Source organism: Camarhynchus parvulus, chromosome 2 (assembly GCF_901933205.1).
Source record: "Camarhynchus parvulus chromosome 2, STF_HiC, whole genome shotgun sequence".
NCBI classification, from domain to species: domain Eukaryota; kingdom Metazoa; phylum Chordata; class Aves; order Passeriformes; family Thraupidae; genus Camarhynchus; species Camarhynchus parvulus.
The window spans coordinates 17,461,536-17,483,628 of record NC_044572.1 but is presented as its reverse complement, the minus strand read 5'-3'; the positions used below and the strand labels follow the sequence as shown (position 1 = coordinate 17,483,628).

At 38.3% G+C, this 22,093-nt stretch overlaps 1 protein-coding gene across 3 annotated transcripts in view; it reads right to left on the bottom strand.

The window, feature by feature from the left end:
• PRTFDC1 (phosphoribosyl transferase domain containing 1) overlaps positions 1–21,424 on the bottom strand; it is a 43,039-nt gene extending 21,615 nt beyond the window's left edge. For 2 of the 3 annotated variants that reach the window (XM_030971299.1, XM_030971298.1), the window contains exons 1-3: positions 21,355–21,424; positions 17,635–17,741; positions 15,448–15,631 (exon numbers count right to left, since the gene is read on the bottom strand). In XM_030971299.1, coding sequence (XP_030827159.1) covers positions 15,448–15,631; positions 17,635–17,741; positions 21,355–21,399 — 336 coding nt within the window. In that variant the 5' untranslated portion in view covers positions 21,400–21,424. The remainder of the gene's footprint in view (positions 1–15,447; positions 15,632–17,634; positions 17,742–21,354) is intronic. The other variant, XM_030971297.1, reaches the window with a different exon arrangement.
• Between the last annotated feature and the right edge of the window lie 669 nt (positions 21,425–22,093).

Here is a 22,093-nt window from a genome sequence, read left to right as displayed (position 1 = left end):
TTACTGGTAACACCAGGAAGCTTCATCATTACAAACTACTGACAAATATACAATACTTGGATTCTCTGCTTTTATTTCCTAAATCCCAAACTCTGAAGACAAATGTTTTTCCACAGGTAAATAGTGGCACATCAGGATTCAAAATGTGGGTGAAGATCTACTGGACTAAAGAGCTGTTCTTCTTCCCTTCCCAAATCAGGACAAGCAGAGGCAGCACTCAGAGGGTCAGAGCAGCCCCCCTGTGCACCACACCTGTCCATGCTCCCAGCCCAGGTGGCAGAAGTTTGGGGACTTCCAAGCACTTTGCAGATACCTGACCACAAGCAATCTGGCAGGAACTATTTGTGGCCCTCATGGGAATGGATTGTCTAAGTTAAATCAGCCTTCCTGAGTAACTGTAAGCAAAGGTTGTCAAATTGCCCAGATGAGAATTTCTCCAAGTTTGCATTCTGCAGACCCACCAAAAGCCTTCCTGGCTTTCACTCAGACTCTACTCTCCACAAAACTCTCACACCACAGCTTTGTAAGAGGTCCTTAGCAGTCATTGCTTTAAAAGACAGTTTTTAGACCTGCCTTCACTTTTCCTGCACCGGATCTGGGAGCTTTAGATAAATTTCATGCTGCTCTGATCCGTTTCCTGGGAAACAGAGCTAGAGCAGCAATGAAGGTTACATCCCATACATTTTCTAATATAAGTTTCAATATTTCTTTTATTTTCGTAAAGAAAAACAGAAAAAAAGTCCAAACAACAACAAAACAAGTAACTGATTTCCTCAGAAGATTATTTTAAAACTAAGTAAAAAGCGGAGATTTAGAAGATTTTAAGTTCAGGCTTAAAAGCATAAGTCTTTTGTTGTAAAGCAAGACAGGTCACTCTTCAAAAGTCAGGCATGTATTCAAGACTATTATAAGACTATAAAAAGCAGATTTTTTCTAATATCTACCACAGCATGTGTAACCAAGGCACTGACAAAATATTTTTTCATTTCCAAATGAGAAAGTGTAGAATTTCATTAGCAACCAGCACACAAGAATTACTGAAGAGGCAGTTTGCCCTTAAGCTGCTAGTTGAGAAAGAGAAAGAGAAAAAAAGATAACAGTGAGGTGCAATGATTAATGAATTTATTTATTTTTCACAAAAAAAACCCAAACCCTGTCTTTCTACAGTATTCATAGCAGCACTGTTTCCTTTGCATTTGGTATTTCTGGCTTCAACTGAAAGGAAGATGCTGAAATAGCATCTTCATTGCTGGCAAGCAGCTAAGCAAACACAAAAGCCATTGAGAGCAGGGGGATCACAGCATCCCGTCAGGCTCTGCATTCACACGTCGGCTGCTGGGACACAACTGCACACATTTATGAAAACCCTGGGGTTCTACTGGAGAATGAGTGCTGGCAAAGGACAAGGCTGGGTATTCATGGTCCCTAAAACCATATCATTTTCTATATGGTTTTTCTATATGCAGCTCAGAACCCTCCAGCCAAGGTATTTTCAAAAAAATTAAAGAAATTCCTTGCATCACACTGGAGAGCAATTCTCTTGCTAAAAAAAAAATAAATTCAGATAATTGATTTTAATGCCATTTATAACTATCTACATTTATCACTTAACTCATGTTGTAAAATACATACCTGCCAAACAGCAACGCTCAATACCATGGTGTGACATTACCCTGATTATAATGTTCACATAGATAATTTGCACACTATGGTTGCCATGGGAACCTCTCAGTGCATTTTTTTTTCCTGAGTCCTCAGTTTATAATCTCAAAATAACACCGCACTAAATGTTAAGTATAAGGTAAAATGAATGTCAGGAAAGAAAAAATCTGTTTCATTCAGTACCAATTAATGTCAATTCAGAACTGTTTGTTTAATTCTCATGGTCTCAAGTCATTCAGACCTTCTTTCTTCCTTTGTGAGTTGTTCCAACGATATAATTGAGTCGCTGAGATTTCTTATAAATGCAGAAATATTAATTGAAGCTCCATTTTCTGTCACCCAAAATTCCTCTACACTTCTTTTCTAATATTCCTAAACCCTATCAACCCTTTTTTCTTTTTAATATTTGACATTAAATATATTGGCTTGGATAGAGACAGCTCTAAATCATGCTATATTTTGGTTAATGTAGCACAAAATTTAATGCAGCTGTTTCTGACAAGACGTGATGCACCATGTCACATCCCCACACCTCATCCCAAGCTATATTTCTATGGTTTTTTGGCGCTTAATACATCTGCATTTTCAAGAATAAATCTCCATTTCTTTGGTTTTAATTACTGGGTTGTGGTTTTTCACTTGTTCATCTTTGTTTTATAATTTTAGTGAATTCTAGGAATACTTGATTAATTAAAGCAAGACTGTTATTTCCACCACCATTTTTCATGGCACACAAGATAAAACTTTAGCTTTCTATGTAGATTGGAAGTATACATATTTAAATTCCATCCATACTAAGTCATGTGTTTTGAGCTGGGTGGGGCACAGAATTATTACATCTCTTTTACATCTCTTGAGATCAACACTTGGACATAGTTCAAATTACAAGTGAAATGAGTTGGGTGGTCTCAGGAAAATTCATTATAAACAGCATTGCTCATCTGAAAATTGCACCAAACTGTGAACATCTGTTACTCTTCTGAAGAAAAAGAATCTGGAATACATTAATACTGGGCTCAGTGAAACAAAGATTCTTTAATCATGGCAAAGAAAGCTTTAACAGAACAGTTTAAAATCATAACTAAATTATTAAATATGGACACAAGGTCATTATCACACATCTAATTACTACAGTCTGCAGAGTTCATATAGAATTTATTTTAAAATGTGGTTACCTTTTTCTCCCACAATTCATCAGGGAAACTCAAAACAAAGAAGAATGTGACCATCAGGCCTATTCTATGTTGTTTTTGTCCCCTTGGGTGATACAGCAGATTCTCCAACTGGGGAATTCCCATTAGGACAGGTCTCTTTCACTTCACATCATCATTCCACCTCCTACAACTCAGTTTTCCAGAAAGGTTTTGACCAAAAAGAAGTCAATGATAGACCATTCAGTTGTCCCTCGGATCCTAGTATGTTACTAAATTGCTTTGCAACCTGCCTCCTGAGAAATATGAATAAATTGGTGGGGAAGTATCAGTATGGCAGTTACAGGATCTGTTAACCTATTTTGGCTAATAGGTAAAGTCAAACTGATATACAAAATATAGGCTATGAAATACCCTCAGTGATTCAGCAGAAAGTTGAGTGGTGGTATATAAAATGCTGTACTTAAAAACAACATCCACTTGAATCAATACAATTTTGGGTTTCTTCTCTCAAGAACAACAGCTAAGAACAAAAGACCTCAAAGGTGTAGAAAATGAGCTGACTATTTTCATGGCAGGCAGCTAGAGGGACTATCCAGGCTTAAGCAAGAACAACTAGTTCAGAGGGTAACTAGTGAGTACTGTTAATCTGGAGACTTGTACAAATGAGTGGGAATGATGTGAATCACTTCCCAGTAAAGACTGGAAAGTTTGCCTTCCTTTACCCAGAACGAAATGTATACCAAAGGCAACCTTTGGGGTACACCCACATTCAAAATAGTCAAGTGCCAGGTCACTGATATATTTTTAAGAGGTGCCTTGAATACCTTGCAAACAATCCAACAATGCTGAGCCAAGTGGGAATGGAATGCAGTAAACTGGCACACACCCACTGCCAGAACACCCCCTTTCTGCAAGGATGTACAGGTACATGTGCACTGAAGGACTGACAGCTTGGAGCAGCTCTGAGAGCTTTAAAGCTGCTTTCCTGAGCTGACCACACCACTGACTGCACTGAACCTGGTCTTATTGCTATTGCCAGGATAACAGATGATAGCAAGTTTTAAACTGCTGTAGATGTACATCTAGCAGAGTTCTCGTTGCCACAGTGTAAGACATATTTAACTTCTGTAGGGGTAGATCTACAATGTAACTCATGTAAAGATTTACTTATTTTTTATTCTATTTCTTCCTGGTTGATATTCCTTAACTAAAAGCTCCACCACTCAGGTTTGGAACTGCTTCAAACTCAAGCTAGTCTATCCAGTTCCAGGGAAGGCCAGAGTTTTGCAATGAGGAAGTTGGCTTTGGACAGAGAAAGACAAACAATGAACTTACTGACAGCAAGGTATTCCTTATCAGCTGACCTGTGGTAACACTTGGGTATATTTCTTCCCTACTGTAAAAGCAAGGCAGGTCATTCTGCTTTAACAACACTCCAGGAAACAGTAAATTATTAAACTTCATAAATGAAATTGCTGGTAATCATCTGTTCAGACACTCAGCAATTTTTTGTGTACCAGGGCCCCTGCATGCCTTCTCTGTATTTAATCAAAGGAAGGTAAGCTATCTTAAAAAAGGGCCAAACTGTCATAAATCGAAGCAGAACTCAGACCACTTAACTTGGCTAATAAGGATTGTAGGCAATAAATTATTTCACTTTTTAATTTCTGATTTAGCAATTAAATTTTCAATACTTGCTTAGCATTGGTTAAATGGGTTCTTTTGTTTAAGAATGAGGCAGTAAGATGTCAGCACCACATATCACCATATGGCAGAAACAGCACCCAAACACTTAAAAAGTTCAGCAAGAACTGAAATCAAAAACATACTATAACAAAGATTTTTACTTGTATGCATATCATAAACACAATAAATCCTCAAAATGCAGGTTAGTTTTCACATACTATAATCTGAGATTTCCTTGTACTCTTGCTTATTTTTATTCTCTAAGATAATATTTAAAACATAGAAATTAAATCTGTGTATGTTTCAGGATAAGAAAAGGTATTAACAATTTCACAGGGCTCTTCAGTCATGCAAGGTAAAGTTCTGATCACATAATTTTTCTCCAGAGATGGGAAGCAAATAAATTTTAAAACTTAAAGGTAAAAGAAAAATTTAGGAAGCATACCCTCCAGAACTGCCATAGTCCTACACAGGTACTCCTTTTGGGCTGCCAGGGGGCATTGCTAAGGGTGTGTGTACTTTTTGTGATACTAATGTAATACCAGCCCACACTCTAGGAATAGCTGACTTGGGATGCTTTTCCTCCTCAGCTCCATAAGCCAAAGAGAGTAAGGAAAATTCTCCTCCTGCTATAGTAATGCAAAAGTCATTGAGGTCATCAATCATGCTATGGCCAACTACACCGGACTTGGGTAGGAAAATGTCCATTTGGATTCAAGTCTGCAATAACTGGAGTATCTGTCTTTTGCCCAGTTATTATTTAGCATTAAATGCATGAACATTACAGCAGTGGAACTAGAATTAATGTTTCCCAGCCTCAACAGAGGATCTTAGCATGCCAGCTCAGACACTACTAGATCCACATGTATGATCTTACCCCATTTTTTAAACTGTGTTGTGAATTGATGATCAAAAGTAAATGAACATTGTGAAAAAACATACAGTGAGTTTGTAGCTCTGTACTAAAAACCCTGTCCACCTGGGGATTCTGCAAGCACAAGAGAAAACAGCTTTCTCTATAATAACCAGAAAGTGCTAACCTTCTGACCCTGACTATCACTAGTTCCTAGAATCTGATGATAAAGCAGAGATAGAAAAAGAATCTTGAACTTTGTCAAATAGCCACAGGCTGAGAAAACAGATAAATAGGCGTAAGCAAACTCACAGAAGATGAGTCTGATAAAAACCTCAAATGCTTAGTCCCTTCCAGCAATCTGGAGCTTAGTTTATCATTGATTCTCACAAATCAGTAGCACTCTTTTCCATACTACTGTGTTTAGTCCCTTGGCTAATGACAACTTGGAAACTTTTGACAGCACATATATTCTTTGTGAATTTTCTTGCACAGTTGTTTTATAGTATCCCATCTTTATTTAAATATTTTAACTTCTGTCTATCAAATGAAGAGGGAAAAGAACTTTGTATCAGTCACACAGATCAGTACTGCAGTTACAGAGGAGTTCCTGTTATTGCCATATTCCTTTAGAGTTACCCTTTTGTTCTATGCCTCACAGACCCACTGGGGTGTGACACTGCATGAACACTACACATGTTACAATCTGTTTTAAGAAACAGCATCTAAGATGCCAGTAAAAGGGAGTCATCAAATTCCTTGAGAAAAATTAGAACCCTCTGGCTTCTTTTAATTAGTTTTGCCCCATTTCAGATATTAATATGAAAAACTCCCATATTAAATGGTACTGCTAGCATCCAAGTAATGTGATATTTTTCCAATGCATAAACATGTCACAGTCCTTTCAAACTCATCAGATCTTATTTCTACAACAGGATTAGTGACCATTAAGTTCTGGACCTATCTTACACGTAAGATCCTATATCCCTGTCACTGTAAAATCCATGAAGCAGGATGACATATAGTATTGCTGCAAATGCCATAACTTAGTATTGCTTGGTATGTTTTTGGTAGGATATGAAACAAAACATTTTACTAAACTAAACTTCCATATTTTATGCTTTATAAGAAACCACTGCTTTACAACAAATACCGTATTCAGGGGAATCTAATTCTTTGAAAATATGAACAGTTGGATGCTTCTAATAAAATCCCTTGATGCTTTGAATCTATTCTAAAAGTGGTCAGTTTCAAAAACATCTACACTCTTAAATGGAAAGATTTCAGGAACCTGGATTGCTTGAAAATACCAAAGATTTAAGCTCACAAAAAACCCCACTCATATAAAAAAAACTTAAGAAAAAGGAACTTCAGACCTTAAACTCCATTTATACATAGTAGCTGTACCCTATGCAATATACTGTAATCCAAGACATTTATTTCAAATTAGAAGATATTTTTCAAAAGAAAACATTACAGCTTCTAAGAAAAACGTGACCCTTGGGGGCACAAATTTCTCAAAAAACATTACAAAATACCTCTATGGAGTTTATATTAGATCTGAAATCCAAAAGAACATAGTACCAACCCACAACAGAGGAAATTTTTTTTTTAATTTTAAGCAAGAATTCCATAGCTAAAAATCACATACCAGTATAAAGGAAGGTAATACCTAAGCTAGAAATGATAGATAAAAATGAAAAGTATCGTAAAAAGCATGTAGTTACTTGCTTTAATATGCTCCATAAATGCTTTAAAACAATACTTTGATACTTCTGGAAAGTTGTAGGACAGCTCAGTATCACTTTGCCTTCACTGACACATCTGCTCTAGTTCTGTCCCCATGGCAATCAAGCCACTTCCTACTCAGTTCTCCCTTGGCTGAGTTGTTTGGCTCCCCCAAATCTTTCATATGTGAGTCACCGACACACTTACTCATACTTTAAAAAAATCACAAAGATTTCAGATGGTGCTAACATATTCAAGTGATGTGTAGGTGTGTTATCTGATCCATACAGTTACAAAGATCATCCTCTATAAGTAAGTTTTACATTAGAGATAAACTGGATAAACTGACTGTATGATAGACTTATGTCCTTTCCTGAACTATACCCACAAATTAACACCTACTTACATTAGAAGTAGCATCTCAAGCCCCTAAGCACAAAATAAAACTGTATGTTTTACTTTAAATAAAACACTTTCTTTGAGCAAGAAATGAATTAAAGCTCTCATATCTCACAACTCTGCCACCACATTAAATGGAAGCTGTAGATGCCATGTAGGTGAAAAGAGAGCATTTGCCTCCAGACCTAAGAAATTTCAAGACCCTGACTTTTAGGTTTACATTTTATTCCATATAGTATGGCCTTCTTCAGTTTATCTTAGAACAATATGACAACTAGCCTGGTACACAAAAATAACTAGAGTTGAAATATCCACACTCCTTGCGATACCTTTGAGGAGCATCTCTCAAGTAAAGCAGTGAGCGAGTCTGAGGCTTGCACACATGGTACTGAGGGTCCCTTGACTATGGGCAGACTCATTTTTTCCAGCAAGAACTGTGCTGACTAAAGAATTTACTGCCCACAAGCTGTCCCCAGCTGCTTGTAAGTCTCCCTCTGGCAGGGGCTATTGAGATGTATGTGTGCATCTGGGTTGCTAAAAACAAATCCAGCAAGCTCAAGCAGTCCAAATAGAAATTCTCTCCTAAGTGCTGTTATCTGGGCTGAAAGAGGTTAGGGAGCTCAGGAGCAGCTGAGCTGGCCTGTGTGACTGCCTGGAGGGCACTGCAGTCCCTGGGGAATGGGGACAGTCACTGCTCCAGCCAGTGCAGGTGCAATCAGAAAAGAGACGCACCTCCAGTGCCACCTCCAGTGCCTGAGTTCTCACAGCAAGCCACTGTACCTGATGTACACATTAACCTGGCAGGAGAGTTTACTCTCAAAGTGCCTGAATGGTGCTGCTACTCTCATAACACCACCCACAACTTAATGAAAGAGACTGTCATTCTTCTCATTAGATTTTTGTGAAATTCTTTTAAAATTTCATCAGCTGGCTGCAAGAACAAGCTTTTGGGATGACTTCCACTACCAACACATTTTCAGCTATTTCTCTGAAAAGTTTGAGTGTCTCTGAGGCTGATATTTTGCAGTAAGACACTGCTGTATGTTGATGTGGGGTTTTTTTCTTTCATGAAGAATATTCTATTTTTAAACAAGTCTTAACACTTGAAAAAGGAACATTTGGACACAGTGTGGAGAACTGTGAATTGTAGAATCTCCAAACACTCAACTCACAAAAAATATTATCTGTTTCCACTGTTCATCACCTTCTAAAGCATCTCAGGTCATACTAAATTTCAGAAAATAACTGAAGTATAAGAGATACAGGGAGAGCACCAATGCCTGCTTAAGATTTGGGACTGTCTTTGGCTTGGAGCACTAAAAGACCTTTTACTTACTTGTTTTAGCAGGTCTGGGAATCTCATGGAACTTTCACTCAAAAAGATACTACTGCTTCAGAATGTTAATGCTATTTAATCCATTCATAGACAAAGAAGGAGCACAGAGATGAAATCCCTTTGGCAATTCAAGGAGCAGACTTCCCAAATCTCTCATCGTTAGCTTGCCCATAAGACATCTCTCTGGCAACACCATCTACAATCAACAGAACATATCTCTCAGAACAGCATCAACCTTGACACTGGTAGCTTCTATGGACTAAATTATGTCATATTTCTGCTGCCCATTAGCATCTAAAACTATCATGCTGCAAAATTCTCTGTAGAGCTGTTCACTGTCTGCAGTGGTGACTGCAAGACCTGAAAAAGGTTAAGAATATATTTTAGTTTTTGAATGTCTAGTACACACACAATCTCTCTCCAAATTAAACAAACCACAAATCACTAATTTTCAAATTAAATCAAATTTTTGATTTGCAGGTCAAATGTATAATTCACAGATAATTTGGAGTTCAGTCCTGTAAAATTATGGTAGAACTTGGCTTTAAAGCCGACAGGAACTCATTCTATCAGGTAGGCTCCAATTTGTAATTCTTCCATGGCTACTCAGCATCAATATGATGATGCAGTCATCAGCTAAACTGTGTACATGAAGCAAAATAAAGGGAACTCACAACCTGCCCAAAAGAAAACTGGTAAGTACAAAAACTAATGTGAATTCTCTTTCATCTCTGCATGTATATTTTTCTCAGGAGATCAGAAGTTGTGTTCACCTGTGTGACACAGCAATGGAGATAAACAATCATTGTAACACTGGTGTGGAGTCTGGGTATAGACATGAATCACTAAATGCATGCAAGACAGTTGTTTCTTCTGTGTTGTTAAATTAATAACAGCATTTTGAGACTACCTGCTTTTTCAGCAGGATTTCAACATATTACTTTTGAATGCAAAGTTCATAATGATCTTAAAAAAGCCAAGTTACATACAGTAAAAATACACTGAATAAGAATGGGTTATTATGAAAAGTAGGACTGTACATTTTATACCACTCTGATTATAGTCTGATGCTTCATTCTGTTGAGTCTTTTAGGAATTAAGTACACTCATTTGGTGTATGAGAAGGAAAGGTGCATGGCAGAAAAAGAAATTATTTTACTGCATTTACCAAGCTTTCAACTTACTCATTACGAAATCCCTCTGTTTCCTTACTCCTACAGCAGAGAGATTTAGCAAAACTATTTACTGAGATGGCTTCATATAGCAAAACCATTCAGATTTCTACTAAACAATGCTTGTTTTGTTGCTTGTTTTCAGATTCTTGCAGCACTAATAGTCCTGTTTATGCCAAGACTAATAACCAACAATTGTAAATATGTTTCAAACAACTGGAGGCTGAAGAGGAAACAGATCATATCAATGAATATGTTTGTGAACTGAATTCAATGCAACCATTGTACATGGATTACAATTCAGCAGTCACATTTTTACATTTTTTTATTAGTTATGTTCTGGAAACCATAAATAATGTACTCATTTGAAAGAATTACATGAATTGACCAAATCTACATAATCCTCTAGAAGTTTCCTCTGAAGTTCATTCATATTTGCAGCATCAAACACATCTCTGGGCAACATGTTCCAGTGCCTCACCACCTTCATAATAAAAAAAATTCTCCCTTCTATCTAGTCTAAGCCTACCCTCTTTCAATTTAAAGGCATTTGCCCCTGTCCTATCATTCCATGGCCTTGTAAATGTGTCTCTTCACCTTTCTTTCTTCCCCTTTCAGATACTGGCTGTCTGCTCTAAGGTCTCCCCAAAGCCTTCTTTTCTCCAAGCTGAACAACCCAACTGAATCAGTCTGTCTTCCCAGGAGAGGTGCTCCAGACCTGTGACCATGTATGTTGCCTCCTCCAGACCCCCTCCAACAGATCCTTGTCTTTGCTGTACAGAGGATTCCAGAGCTGGATGCAGTGCTCCAGGTAGGGTCCCAAAGTTATTTAAAATAACAGAATTTGTTATAGCAATGTCATTTCAAAATAACAGAGATGGCTGCTCTTCTGCCACTTTAGTCCACAATTATAACCAAACAAATCACAAAAGACACTTAAGAAAAAATAACAATCTCATTCCTCTTTTACTTCTCCATGATTTTCAGTGAAAAAAGGTTATGCCACCAAGATTCACTTGTCCTTCCCCAAGATGTGAGCTTTACTATCGTATCTATTTTATAAAATATAGTAATTAAGAGAATTAGATAGATATCTATGGACAACCATATGGGAATACTAAACATTTTACAAGAAGAGGTAGCAATGCATGTAGAAAGCACACTGGTCTGCCTAATAAAAGTGTGTGGTGTTTGCCTAATAAATGTGTGCCTAATAAAAGTGTGGTGTTTCTCCTCTCTTCCCTCAGTCCCCACCACCCGTTTCAACAATGACTCTTCCTATGATTCCTTCTCTTTTTAGCTTTCATCATCTATCTACTACAGAAGTCTTAATTCACATTACCTTCTCTTCTGAGAGGCTGCGGAGAACTTCTCAAGAAAGTCTGCATACTCCCTCTACTTCTAATTTTTTCAATTCCATTTAAAAATTGAGCTTTAACTTAAAGGTCCCATTTGGCATAGCCATGGAACAGGATTAGGTGACACTGCTGCATCTCTTGGTTGGGGATTAGACTTGCTAAACCAGAACATCATCTTCTCTCTGAAGATGTAATTCAACCTTTACCTTTCCAGCTTGTCCTAAATTGTCTCTTCCACACTTAACAAAGAGAAGCTCTAATTATTGTTTATGAATAGTCTACTCTTCTGCTACGCTTCTTATAGTGTGTGTTTTTACTAAAACATATCTTATTCAGCCCTTCTCTTCATGACATCCACATCCTTCTATTTTTTGTTCATTCTCTCTTTTGGTTCATCCTCAAACATTCTTCCTTGTCTAGTCCTATCATTTAACTAAAAACACCATAGTAGAACATCTTCCTAATTTATCTGTTCTACTTCCCTCTGGATTCTTCCTGATCAGTTCTTTGATCTCCTGAAGTTATCAATATCACAAATGTATTATGGAATTTCTGGCTCCACCATCTCTCCTGCTAGGGCCACATTCTCCTTAGATGACATTCCCGAACTCAACTTCTTCCACCATTACTTTTCATCTTTGACATCAACATACCATGCTTCTGAAAATAATTTTGAATTCTCCTTTCAAACTGAAACCCTCACCCATTTTCAACTTCCAGAACTCCGATTCCCTGTGGAGGAACAATCACTCAGGGAAAAATCAGCATGGTGAAAATTGAATATAATAAATTTTATTCATCCAGTTTCAAAAATTTCTGCAGTCAATTCCACTGTTCCTGACTTGTACTAAAATCCAATATCTTAGAACCTAATATCTAAAAAGCTGCTAATTTCTCTCAGTTCTCATGTCAGTGTTGCCAGTTTTCCCCTAAAACTTGGCATGCATCTTCCTATATATTCATCATATTTCCCATTAGGGCTATTGTAGTGCTTCTTGATCTACCCACTATACTTCTTGCCTTGCTACTCTTGAGTTCATTCAAAAAAGTGTATGTTTTCTCTTCTCTGCCTCTTAAAACTCAGAGCTGCTTCTTTTCATTCATATTTCCATCTGGAAAATTCATTTGGTTTTCCTCTCCATCTACTTCCTGACTTTTATCCTTAACTCCACATGATCCTTCCTATCTGTTTACTCTTGAAATAATTTTTTCTAACTGTCATCTTGGTGCTTTCTTTTAATCTGCTCCTTGTAAAATACAGGAAAGTTTCTCACAAAAATGTAAAAATATTCAGGCATGTATGACAATATTTTGCAAACCAGATAAAACCATCCTGATTTTGGCAGTACAAGTAGCCACTCATCTCATTAATATCCAGAGAATCTGAATGTACTACGTTTTTTTTTAAACCCATTTATTTGCAGGAAGAAATCTTACAAAGAAAATTCATGCCCAGCTTTCAGCTACTTAATATGAAAGCAAATCCTAACATATTAAGTATAAATTCTGAAGTCTAAATTCTGTAACATCACGACAGGTTTGAAAAACAAAGAGCCATACAAAACTGGTCATATTTGCAATCTCCTTTACCTGTAATCATGTCTGTATGCCAAACAGCAAAGTGCAGCATTTTCCACTGATACCTGAGAATTTAGGGGTACTTTCACTAGTGCCAAGATCTGACTCTGGGTCACAATTACAACCCATTTTTGCTAACCTTTCTTGTAAAACCAAGAAATCCCACTTTGAATTACAGCCCCTAAAAATCAACTAACCTTTCAATATTGAAGCTGGAATGAGACAATACAAAAATCCCATGAGTTTGAGCTGAAATTAGTTGCTGGATTTAAACAGCTGGAGGGGGGAAGGGAGACAGGTCTGAAGGAAGCATATTGAGAGCAGCAGGACTCCCTTCAGGAGAGAAAGAGAGAACAGTTAGTAAAAGGAATCAGGATAAATAATGTGAGAAGAACAGTGTCTGTAAAATGAAAAAGGGATAAAAAGAGAGGGCAATACTAAGTCTTACTAGAAAGCGAAATAGAAAACACAGAAAAGAACAAAGGACTGGAACTGGTGATGCTCCAAGATCTTAAGTAGAGTCTTATCTCTAAAGCTGTAATTGTTGCCTCTGATTAAAGTGTAAAACACTGAGAAAGACAAGTTATTACAGAATAAACTAACATGGAGATTTGGGAGTTTCATGTAAGGCTGGGATAAAGAGTCAGACTAGGTACAGCGAGTTCCTTAAGTGATCTGAGCCCAGCTATGCTGACAAGGGGACATTCTCCAAAACCTGCAATTGCACAGGACACAACAACAACTCAAGATGCAAAGGATACTGGTGCTTTAGTCAGCATTATGTTTATGCACTTCTCATGGACTGCATCTACCAATATTAATGTCATTTCAAATTTCTACTGCAGTGTCATTCAGTGTCTCAGACCAGACAGGTATCAAGCACTGATCCAAGCACTAAATCAAGGACAGCTTCAACCTCTAAATACATGACACCTGTTTGGAAGTACATACAAGAAAAAAGAATATATTTTCAAAAATGCAAATGCAGGCAGCACTAGTTCTTGGGAAGGTGCTACCTTTCTGATACAGCATGAGGCTAGGACCAAAATATGCACAGCCACTAAGTGCTAAGATTATCTAAGACTTAGTATTGGTAACTGCCCCCTTGCATAATAAAATTCTCAGTGCTGTTTCAGCTTGACATAACATGCTTTTACATTATTTCCTAAGCTAAAGAGGTGAAAATTTACACACTTTCACAGTACACATCTCTTGCTGCTCATTGGGTATGGGTTAGTATGGCTAATAAGATTTGACCCCAAGGAAAGAAATTTAAGAACTAGGATATCTTCATACTGGATAAGAGGTAACTCTATAGGAAAAGCACGTGCATTACCTACATGCCAGATGCAAAATAAAACACAATTTAAGTAATTCCTCTATTTGTTCAGCAGTGTTACTGAAGTGCTATTATAACTATGCAAAAAAACTGAGTAAAATTTCCATGTGCCATTATGTGGGACATTATGTAACATTATAATTTATTAATTATTTCTGTAATGCTGCTGACTACCTAGAAAATACATATGATTAGTATTTCTCACGTGCTTCATAGAACTAATTCTTGAAACTGAAGTCCTTGGACTAAATCCAAACCAAATGGCTATAAAAGGTACTCATTCACATTTTTTTCCACACTGAAAAAAAGTCAGACCAGGTCTGTGAAAGTTAGGAAAATTTTATAGTCACTGGGGTCAGAAGGAAATGCCAGCCAACAAACCATGGAAAGGATATAGAGTTGTTATTGTGGGAACTACTGGACACAGCAAGTTGCATTTCTGCAAGACACCTTATTATCACTCTATTTATTTAGTGTACTTCCTCAGACACTTCTACAACAATTTACTTATAGAAATGCTCACTCACTATGAAACATGCACTGCAAGATAGAATATAAATTTATAACTTCTACAATAAGATATCGTAGTTAGAGATTCTAAAAAATGCTGGCCATCTCACTATCATATCCTCAGTGACACAGATGAATTATTATTGCATAATTTCCTCTGAAGATAACAGGAGGGCTTGATGATTACTTCAACACTGAATAGCTTGTTTCATTTTCTTGTAGAACACTATCATCATCTGGTGGTATATTTTGCTGCTATGTAAACTGCATGCTATGAAGATGAAAGCATTTAATTTACTTAGCATTAAACATTTAGAAGAAGACATAGATCTACCACCTTGCAGTTATGCCAAACTATGTGGGGGTGGAAGATGCAGTAACATGAAATTAACTTGACAGAACTGCTGAGGATTTTGAGAACAAACAAATGCTGACATTTTACATGAATGAAATTTGAATACTTCTCTGTCCAGAAGTAAAAGACAGACTAAATAAAACAATATTCTCATTCATACTATCTACAAAGATAAAAAAAAAACCTCACAGGTTTTTCAAACAAAAGTATTTTTCACATAGTTTTTCTTGTAATTTGAGGTGGAGATCTCACACGCAAAAGTAAATTATTTATTATGCTATTCAACCAGAATCTACATAAATCAGTTGTTGACTTACGTGGTAACTTTTCAGTCTAACAAAATCAACTTTCATGGAGATGAACCTTTCTGAATTTCTGCTAAGATTTTTAATGTGCTCCACAAGATCAGCACAGAACTTGTAGCCACCTTTGAGGACACAGAGAACCACAATATCATTGTCTCCAATGTCTTGCATAATATCTTTTGCCAGTCGTTCTGTCCTGGGCAAAAAAAAATTAGAGATAAAATAACTTTAGATGCAGATGCTCTAAGTTCATGGTATGCTTTACAAACTATGATGAGTATAAAACTTGACTGGCATTGCTTAAGAAGCCTGACTTCACAGAATCACAAAGCGATTTAGGTTGGAAAAGACCTTCAAGATCTTCAAGCCCAACCCTTTGACTGATCACCACAATTTCAGCTAGACCAGAACAGTAAGTGCCATGTCGAGTCATTCCTTGAACACCTCCAGGAATGGTGACTCTGCCACCTTCCAGGACAGTCCATTCCAATGCTGGACTGGTTTTGCATCCAGCTCACAGATGGCAGATCCAAACAGTGATGGATGCAAGATACAAAGCACTTGAATCTAAGTTAACCTTAGATGCATAAAGTTAAGTTAAATTTACCTAATCATTTAAGTTAACCTTAAACGCATAAATTCCCCAGCTATACGAACAGGACCTACACATCTCAGCATATTTTGGGCTTATAAATATGTCAGAGAGTAGAGACAAAAGAATGTGAACTAGCCTTCCATTTTACCTCACAGGAATTATCAGTATAAAATATACCTGTACAAACCCCTAACTTGTTATGTTAGTTACTGCACAAGAGCAAAAAATTAAGTGAAAGATAGGGAAGAATATTTGAAACTTTCATGCTGATTGGCTTTGGAAGATGCTACCCTTACAGTTTTAATAAAAATATACACAAAAACTAGAAAGAAATAGAGCATCAATAAAGAGCGTATATTATCACTATTCTGTACAGCTGTACTGCTTTATACAGCAGAAATGAAGAGTGCAAAGAGCTTCAGTGACTCGTTCAAGGTCCCACACAGGCAAATAATCGAGTGAATGCTCCAGTGAGCCCAGAACTGTGGGGTTCCCAAGCAAATCTATCCTCTCTGACAATTCTTCATGGCAAACACAATATGGCAGATGATTGGAAACAAAAGATACACATTTCTGCCACACAACGCTACTTACATTTTCAAGATAAAAATAATAAATATTAATCTTAATAATAAATGTAAATAATAAATATTAACTTTAAAGGTAGCATTTCTAGACTCCCAATAGGGTACTGGATCATTTCTAGATGTAATGAAGTATCAACAGAAAAATTAACAATGTTGTTTGATGTTTTGAGAAAAAACAGCTCAGTGCATTATATTCTGTAAACACTTCCACTGGAAAATTCTTTGATAGCTCTCTGAATTTGATTAGTAGTTTCAATGAGAGTGGACTTGTCAACAGAATGAAATTTATTAAATAATCCTATAATTTATCCCATGTATTTTATTATTACATTTTTCAGGTTTGGTTGGTTTTTTCTTTCTCTACCAACTGTAATACAGAAATCAATTTGCCCCTACATAAGTGCATTGATTGAACTTCAATGAAATCTGTGCATGGAGCAGAGAAGAATAAGCTCTAGACTGAAGATAATATACTAAGTATGAGAAACAGCTGTTGCTTCATTTCTACATCTTTTCTTTTTAATGCTGTAGTAAATTCCATATAGCAATAATTAGTATATTTTTATATGAGAAATAGAATATATTAGAAATATTAGATCATCTAACTTGATCTGAAATATATAATTCCTTTCAGTGTTGTAAGAATCAGTTACTTTACTGAAGATTAATAAAACAGTCTTTTATCATCTTTTATCAAGCCTGAGAATGGTGAAAACCTCTTATTAAGAAACATTTCTTTGATGAATTTTCACTTTTTATATTGTTCCTCAGATTGTTTGCAGTTGAAATTTCCAGGAATTCCATAGACCCCTTTATATGTTAAAAGTGCAGGAACTCCAGCACAGACAAAAATGTACTAATTTAAATTTCCAAATAAAAATATCCAAGTTTTTAACTTATAATATTTTAGGACCAAGATCATACATGCACTGTATATGGATGACATAGAAAAGCCCTTATAAAAGAATAATACTACTCACCAAATTATTTATTTAGTAACATTCAAGCTACACATACCTGTCAACAATAATGCCATGAGGAATGAGCACATATTCCAGGTCACCATAGTAGTGCTGAGGATAAGTGAACAAATCCAGACTGTATCCAGGCCAATTGTCTGAAATCTGAATATCAAACAGTACTGTCAAGAACACTTCATGGGGCTTGACATTATGTAACTGATACACAATCAGCATTCTAGTACACTCTGTTGGATGGATTCGTTGTGTGCCATACTTTCTTCCACTTACAATTTACTATTTTGCTTTTCCCATTAATTATTTTGATTCCTAGTATAACTCAGAAATCAAATGCTACAGTTTTTTACCCACAGAATGTGGGAAATGTCACCTGAAATTAGAAACAACTAGACAGACAAAGGAAATATTTATTACTAAACTAGTGGCAAATGTAAGTTTATAAGTATTTTCAAACTCAAAGTGCAAATATAATATTGCCAGTAAGAAGATATTTTCCAATGGGAGATTCAATGGTGGAATTAAAAGTCATAAAATTCTATATTAAAATTGTACATTTCTAGTTTAGAATGACTTAAAATCATAAATAAATAAATAGATAAGTATTCTACAGATGAAACAGCACATATGGAGAATAATTTATGTGGTTCATGGATGATATCTGTACAAATCAGTGAAAGACTGTACTTCTTGCCAAAGGTGAGGTTCTTAATTTAGATGTCATCAAAAATAAGTGATTACAAAATGTTTGCATCTCACCTCACTATGAAACTAGTCTGTAAATCCATATATTTACAGAAAAAACATTTTACAGATGTAATATACATTGGTTTTGTAAGTATCAGAATACAGAGATTAGATCTCACAACATACAATGGTGGTAGAGATTAAGTGGGTCAAAAATTAGCCAACAATTGACGGCTTCAGAAAGTTATGAAATGCAAAGTCTTCAGCACAAAAACTAAACAAACTCCAAAACAAACATTTTCCCTATTCCTTACGAAAGACAAGACCTGCAGGTTCACAAGGTACCTTGAAATCATTAGAAAGCTTTGCTTCAATACTGGCTCAAGATAAAAAGCAACACCTAACAGGTTTTCCTTACAATCATATTCCTCAAGTCACACATTGTCTTTCCACAGCTTGGCTACAGGAATCTTGAGTATAAGGAGAAATGGTGACAAACTTGCCATTGTGCAGTGCATGTCTTAATGGCATTTTTGCTACAGATAGTCTTTAAAGGACCATCACTCTGCTTACCATTCTATTGTAGAGCAATAAATGGTTTCTCACAATTTTGGCTAAGATAACATATTTGATGTTGAGTTCCTCCACAACCCCTCTTTAACTCAGACACAGCCCTGCCTCATGCTGTACTGAAACACCGTCCTGCCTTGTGGATTTTGTGTTTGCTTGGGGGCTTTTTTTGCATATTCATTGACAGCTACAGGCACCCTGACTGGCATGTTTTCTTAACTCAACCCAAAAATTTCTGCATCAAAAAAGTCACTTGTTGGCAACTGCTACTGAATATTTGCCCACGAAGGGCATGACTGGGAGATCACCGGAATCAATGAAAGCTTTTCCCCTGACTTACACAAGCCTTGAAACTACACAAAAGAAAAGAAGTTACGTAGTTGTGTTCCTCATTTCCATAGAAACAGGAGATTATAAATATCCTCCTTGGCGAGGTTTTTAATTAGAGCATATCTTGTCCCAGAAACACTGCTGCAGTGGGCCTACAAAGACGAGTTTCCCATCTACTTCTTTCAGTGCATGGGGGTCTGAAACCTTTTAAATATTTTTTAGCAATGAACAGTCTATTCAAAAGCATTTTAATGCAAACTGAAACAATTTCATTAAGTGTTACAAACACCCACTAGCAACCCCTGTCAGTGTTGCTTACTTCTGCATTCTTGTCAAATTACATGGTTTCAGTGTGATGCAGATGAAATTAAATGGATAGAAGCTGCTTTAGAATTCATACAAACCAATAACTTTTACTTAGGTTACAGTAAGTCCTTCATAAAACAGGATCAGGATAAAATTTTGATTCTCCCATTTATCCTTCTGGCTCTCTAGAATAGCAGAACACAAACAGTGTAGCACTACAACAATATCAAAGTTCTTGTTTACAAGTGCTTGGTGGCATTTGACAAATAAGATGAAATTCATGTGTACTTTCAAATCAATTATTTGTCTGATATAATAAGCCTATTTCATAGTCGTCTTTCTTTTAAACAGGCACTTCCCAACAAGTCTAAGAAATTCTCATTTATCCTAAAGCTATTGACAGTGTTATGCTATAAGACAAATTTCAAGTAACTGTAAATTCTTATGACTATTCTGTTTGAGAATTTAAAAAGCCCTTGAAAATATGAAGGAAAAATTTCATATTGTTTCAGAAAAAAAACAGTGTTCAACTGGATAAGTAAATATGTATTCTACACAGATTGGCATACTTGTGTGTAAAAAAATTCCTACAGTGAAAGAAAGACCTACTTTTAAAGTTCAGGCTTTGCATGTTTGAATAGCCCAGCAGATATTCTTCAGTAAGTCTTTAAAAAGTTGATGTGAATGGATACAAAAAGGAATACAAATACATGGCAATATCGAAAAGTGTTCCCCTGAGGCCTAAGAGACAAGCTGAAGACATTCAATTGCAACACCTTTAGAAGAATGTTGCTCATTTTCTTGTCTAGCAAAGTTAGCACGGGTGAGGTTTGAGTTCAGTCCTCAGCTCCAAGCAGCACGAAGCAAAGTCCAGCTTTTTTAACTTCAAGGATGCTGCACTGGACTTACTGCTGGTGGGGTTTTGGGGGAGTTGAGCAGAAAAAATTAAACCAGTGCAGCAGAACATGGTCATGCACATTCATGTCCTTCTTTGCAATAACTTCTTGTTGCTTGGTGATATGCTCAGTCACCCACTTAAGGAATGTCATTTATCACTCAGGTGTCAGGAGACGTGGTTGATGTGGGGTGTTCTCAGACAGAGCTCGAACACACCGGACAGGTTCTTCAGAAGGGGGATGCAGGGGATGTTGGAGTGGACAGTGTGACCACTGCTGACACAGGTGGCCCTGGGCCATGATCTGGGCAGCTGACCTGTGAACTTTCTATTAAAATCCTGATGCCACAGTAAAATAAGAGCATACCTAAGGTGGTGGCAGTGATGGCATTTGCTTCACAGGAGAATCTGGGGCGTCTATCAGAATAAGGATCACATTCATTCATTTCGCACCATTTATCCATCCCTACAGGCACTCCAAACGCACGGCCAAGGCTCGGGCTGTTTCCCACCCCAGCAGACCACGGGCAGCCCAACCCTCTTTCACGGGGTCCGCAGACTCCCAGGGGCCTCCCAAAGGCCCGGAGGGAGAAAGACACCTCGGGATGCCTGGGGATCCTCATCCCCGGGACTCAGGGAGCCTGGGGAAGCGCAGCCACGGCCACAGGAGCCGCTCGGGGTGGCACCGGACAGTGTTTTCACGGCGGAAGCCAAAGGCGCGGCTCAGCCCAACACGCCCGTCCCTCTCCGGCAGCCTCAGCGGGGCCGGGGCCGGCACAGGGTGAGGGGAGGCGGCCCAAGCGCCGGCCGGGGGGCCCGGAGGAAGCGGGGGAGGGAAAGGGAAGGGAAGGGCGCGGGGGTTCTCCACAAAGCGCCGGGGGGGCTTCGGGGAAGGGGGCCGGGGACCCGGGAGGGACCGCGGCCGGCGAGGGGCGAGCGGCCGGGCCGGGCCGTGCCGCGCTCCGCATTTACCACAACGCCGCGGCCTCCAGCGCTGCTCCCGCCCTGCCCGGCCATGTTCCTGCGCGCGGCCGCCCGCCCGCCTGGGGGGCTGCGGCGGGGCGGGGCCGCGGCGGGTGCGGGGTGCGCGGGGCGGGGAGCGGAGTGCGGGCTGAAGGTGCGGGATGTGGGGTGCGGGATGCGGGATGCTGGATGTGGGATGGACGGTGCGGGACGCAGGGTGCGAGATACAGGATGGGCGGCGCGGGGTGTGGGATGCGGAGTGTGGGATGCAGGATGGACGGTGCAGGATGCAGGATGGGCAGTGCGGGATGCAGGATGAGTGGTGTGTTATGGATGGTGCGGGATGAAGGATGAGCAGTGCAGGGTGCGGGATGGGTAGTGCGGGATGCGGGATGAGCGGTGCAGGATGGAAGCTGTGCAGGTATAGGTACAGTCGGAATGGTGGAAAGGCTTGGGCAGGGCTGGCCAAAGGGCCTGGCCTGGGTTAATGGGTAATATTAAGCTGGGGTGGCTTAAACTGCCGTTTTAACTGGATTTTCTTATACTCTAGAGAAGAAAAAATTAAATTTCCAATAGTTCAGTAATCATACTTTTCATGCTCGCTGTCTTCTGGAGTTGCTGCTCCTTCCCACCACCGTGCACATGCTGGGGCAGGCTGTGTTTCCTATTGCCCCCAGCCCATGCCCGTGTTGCTTATGCTGTCTGTGCAGTTGGAGATAAACAGATCAGGCACCAGGAACAGTGCAGC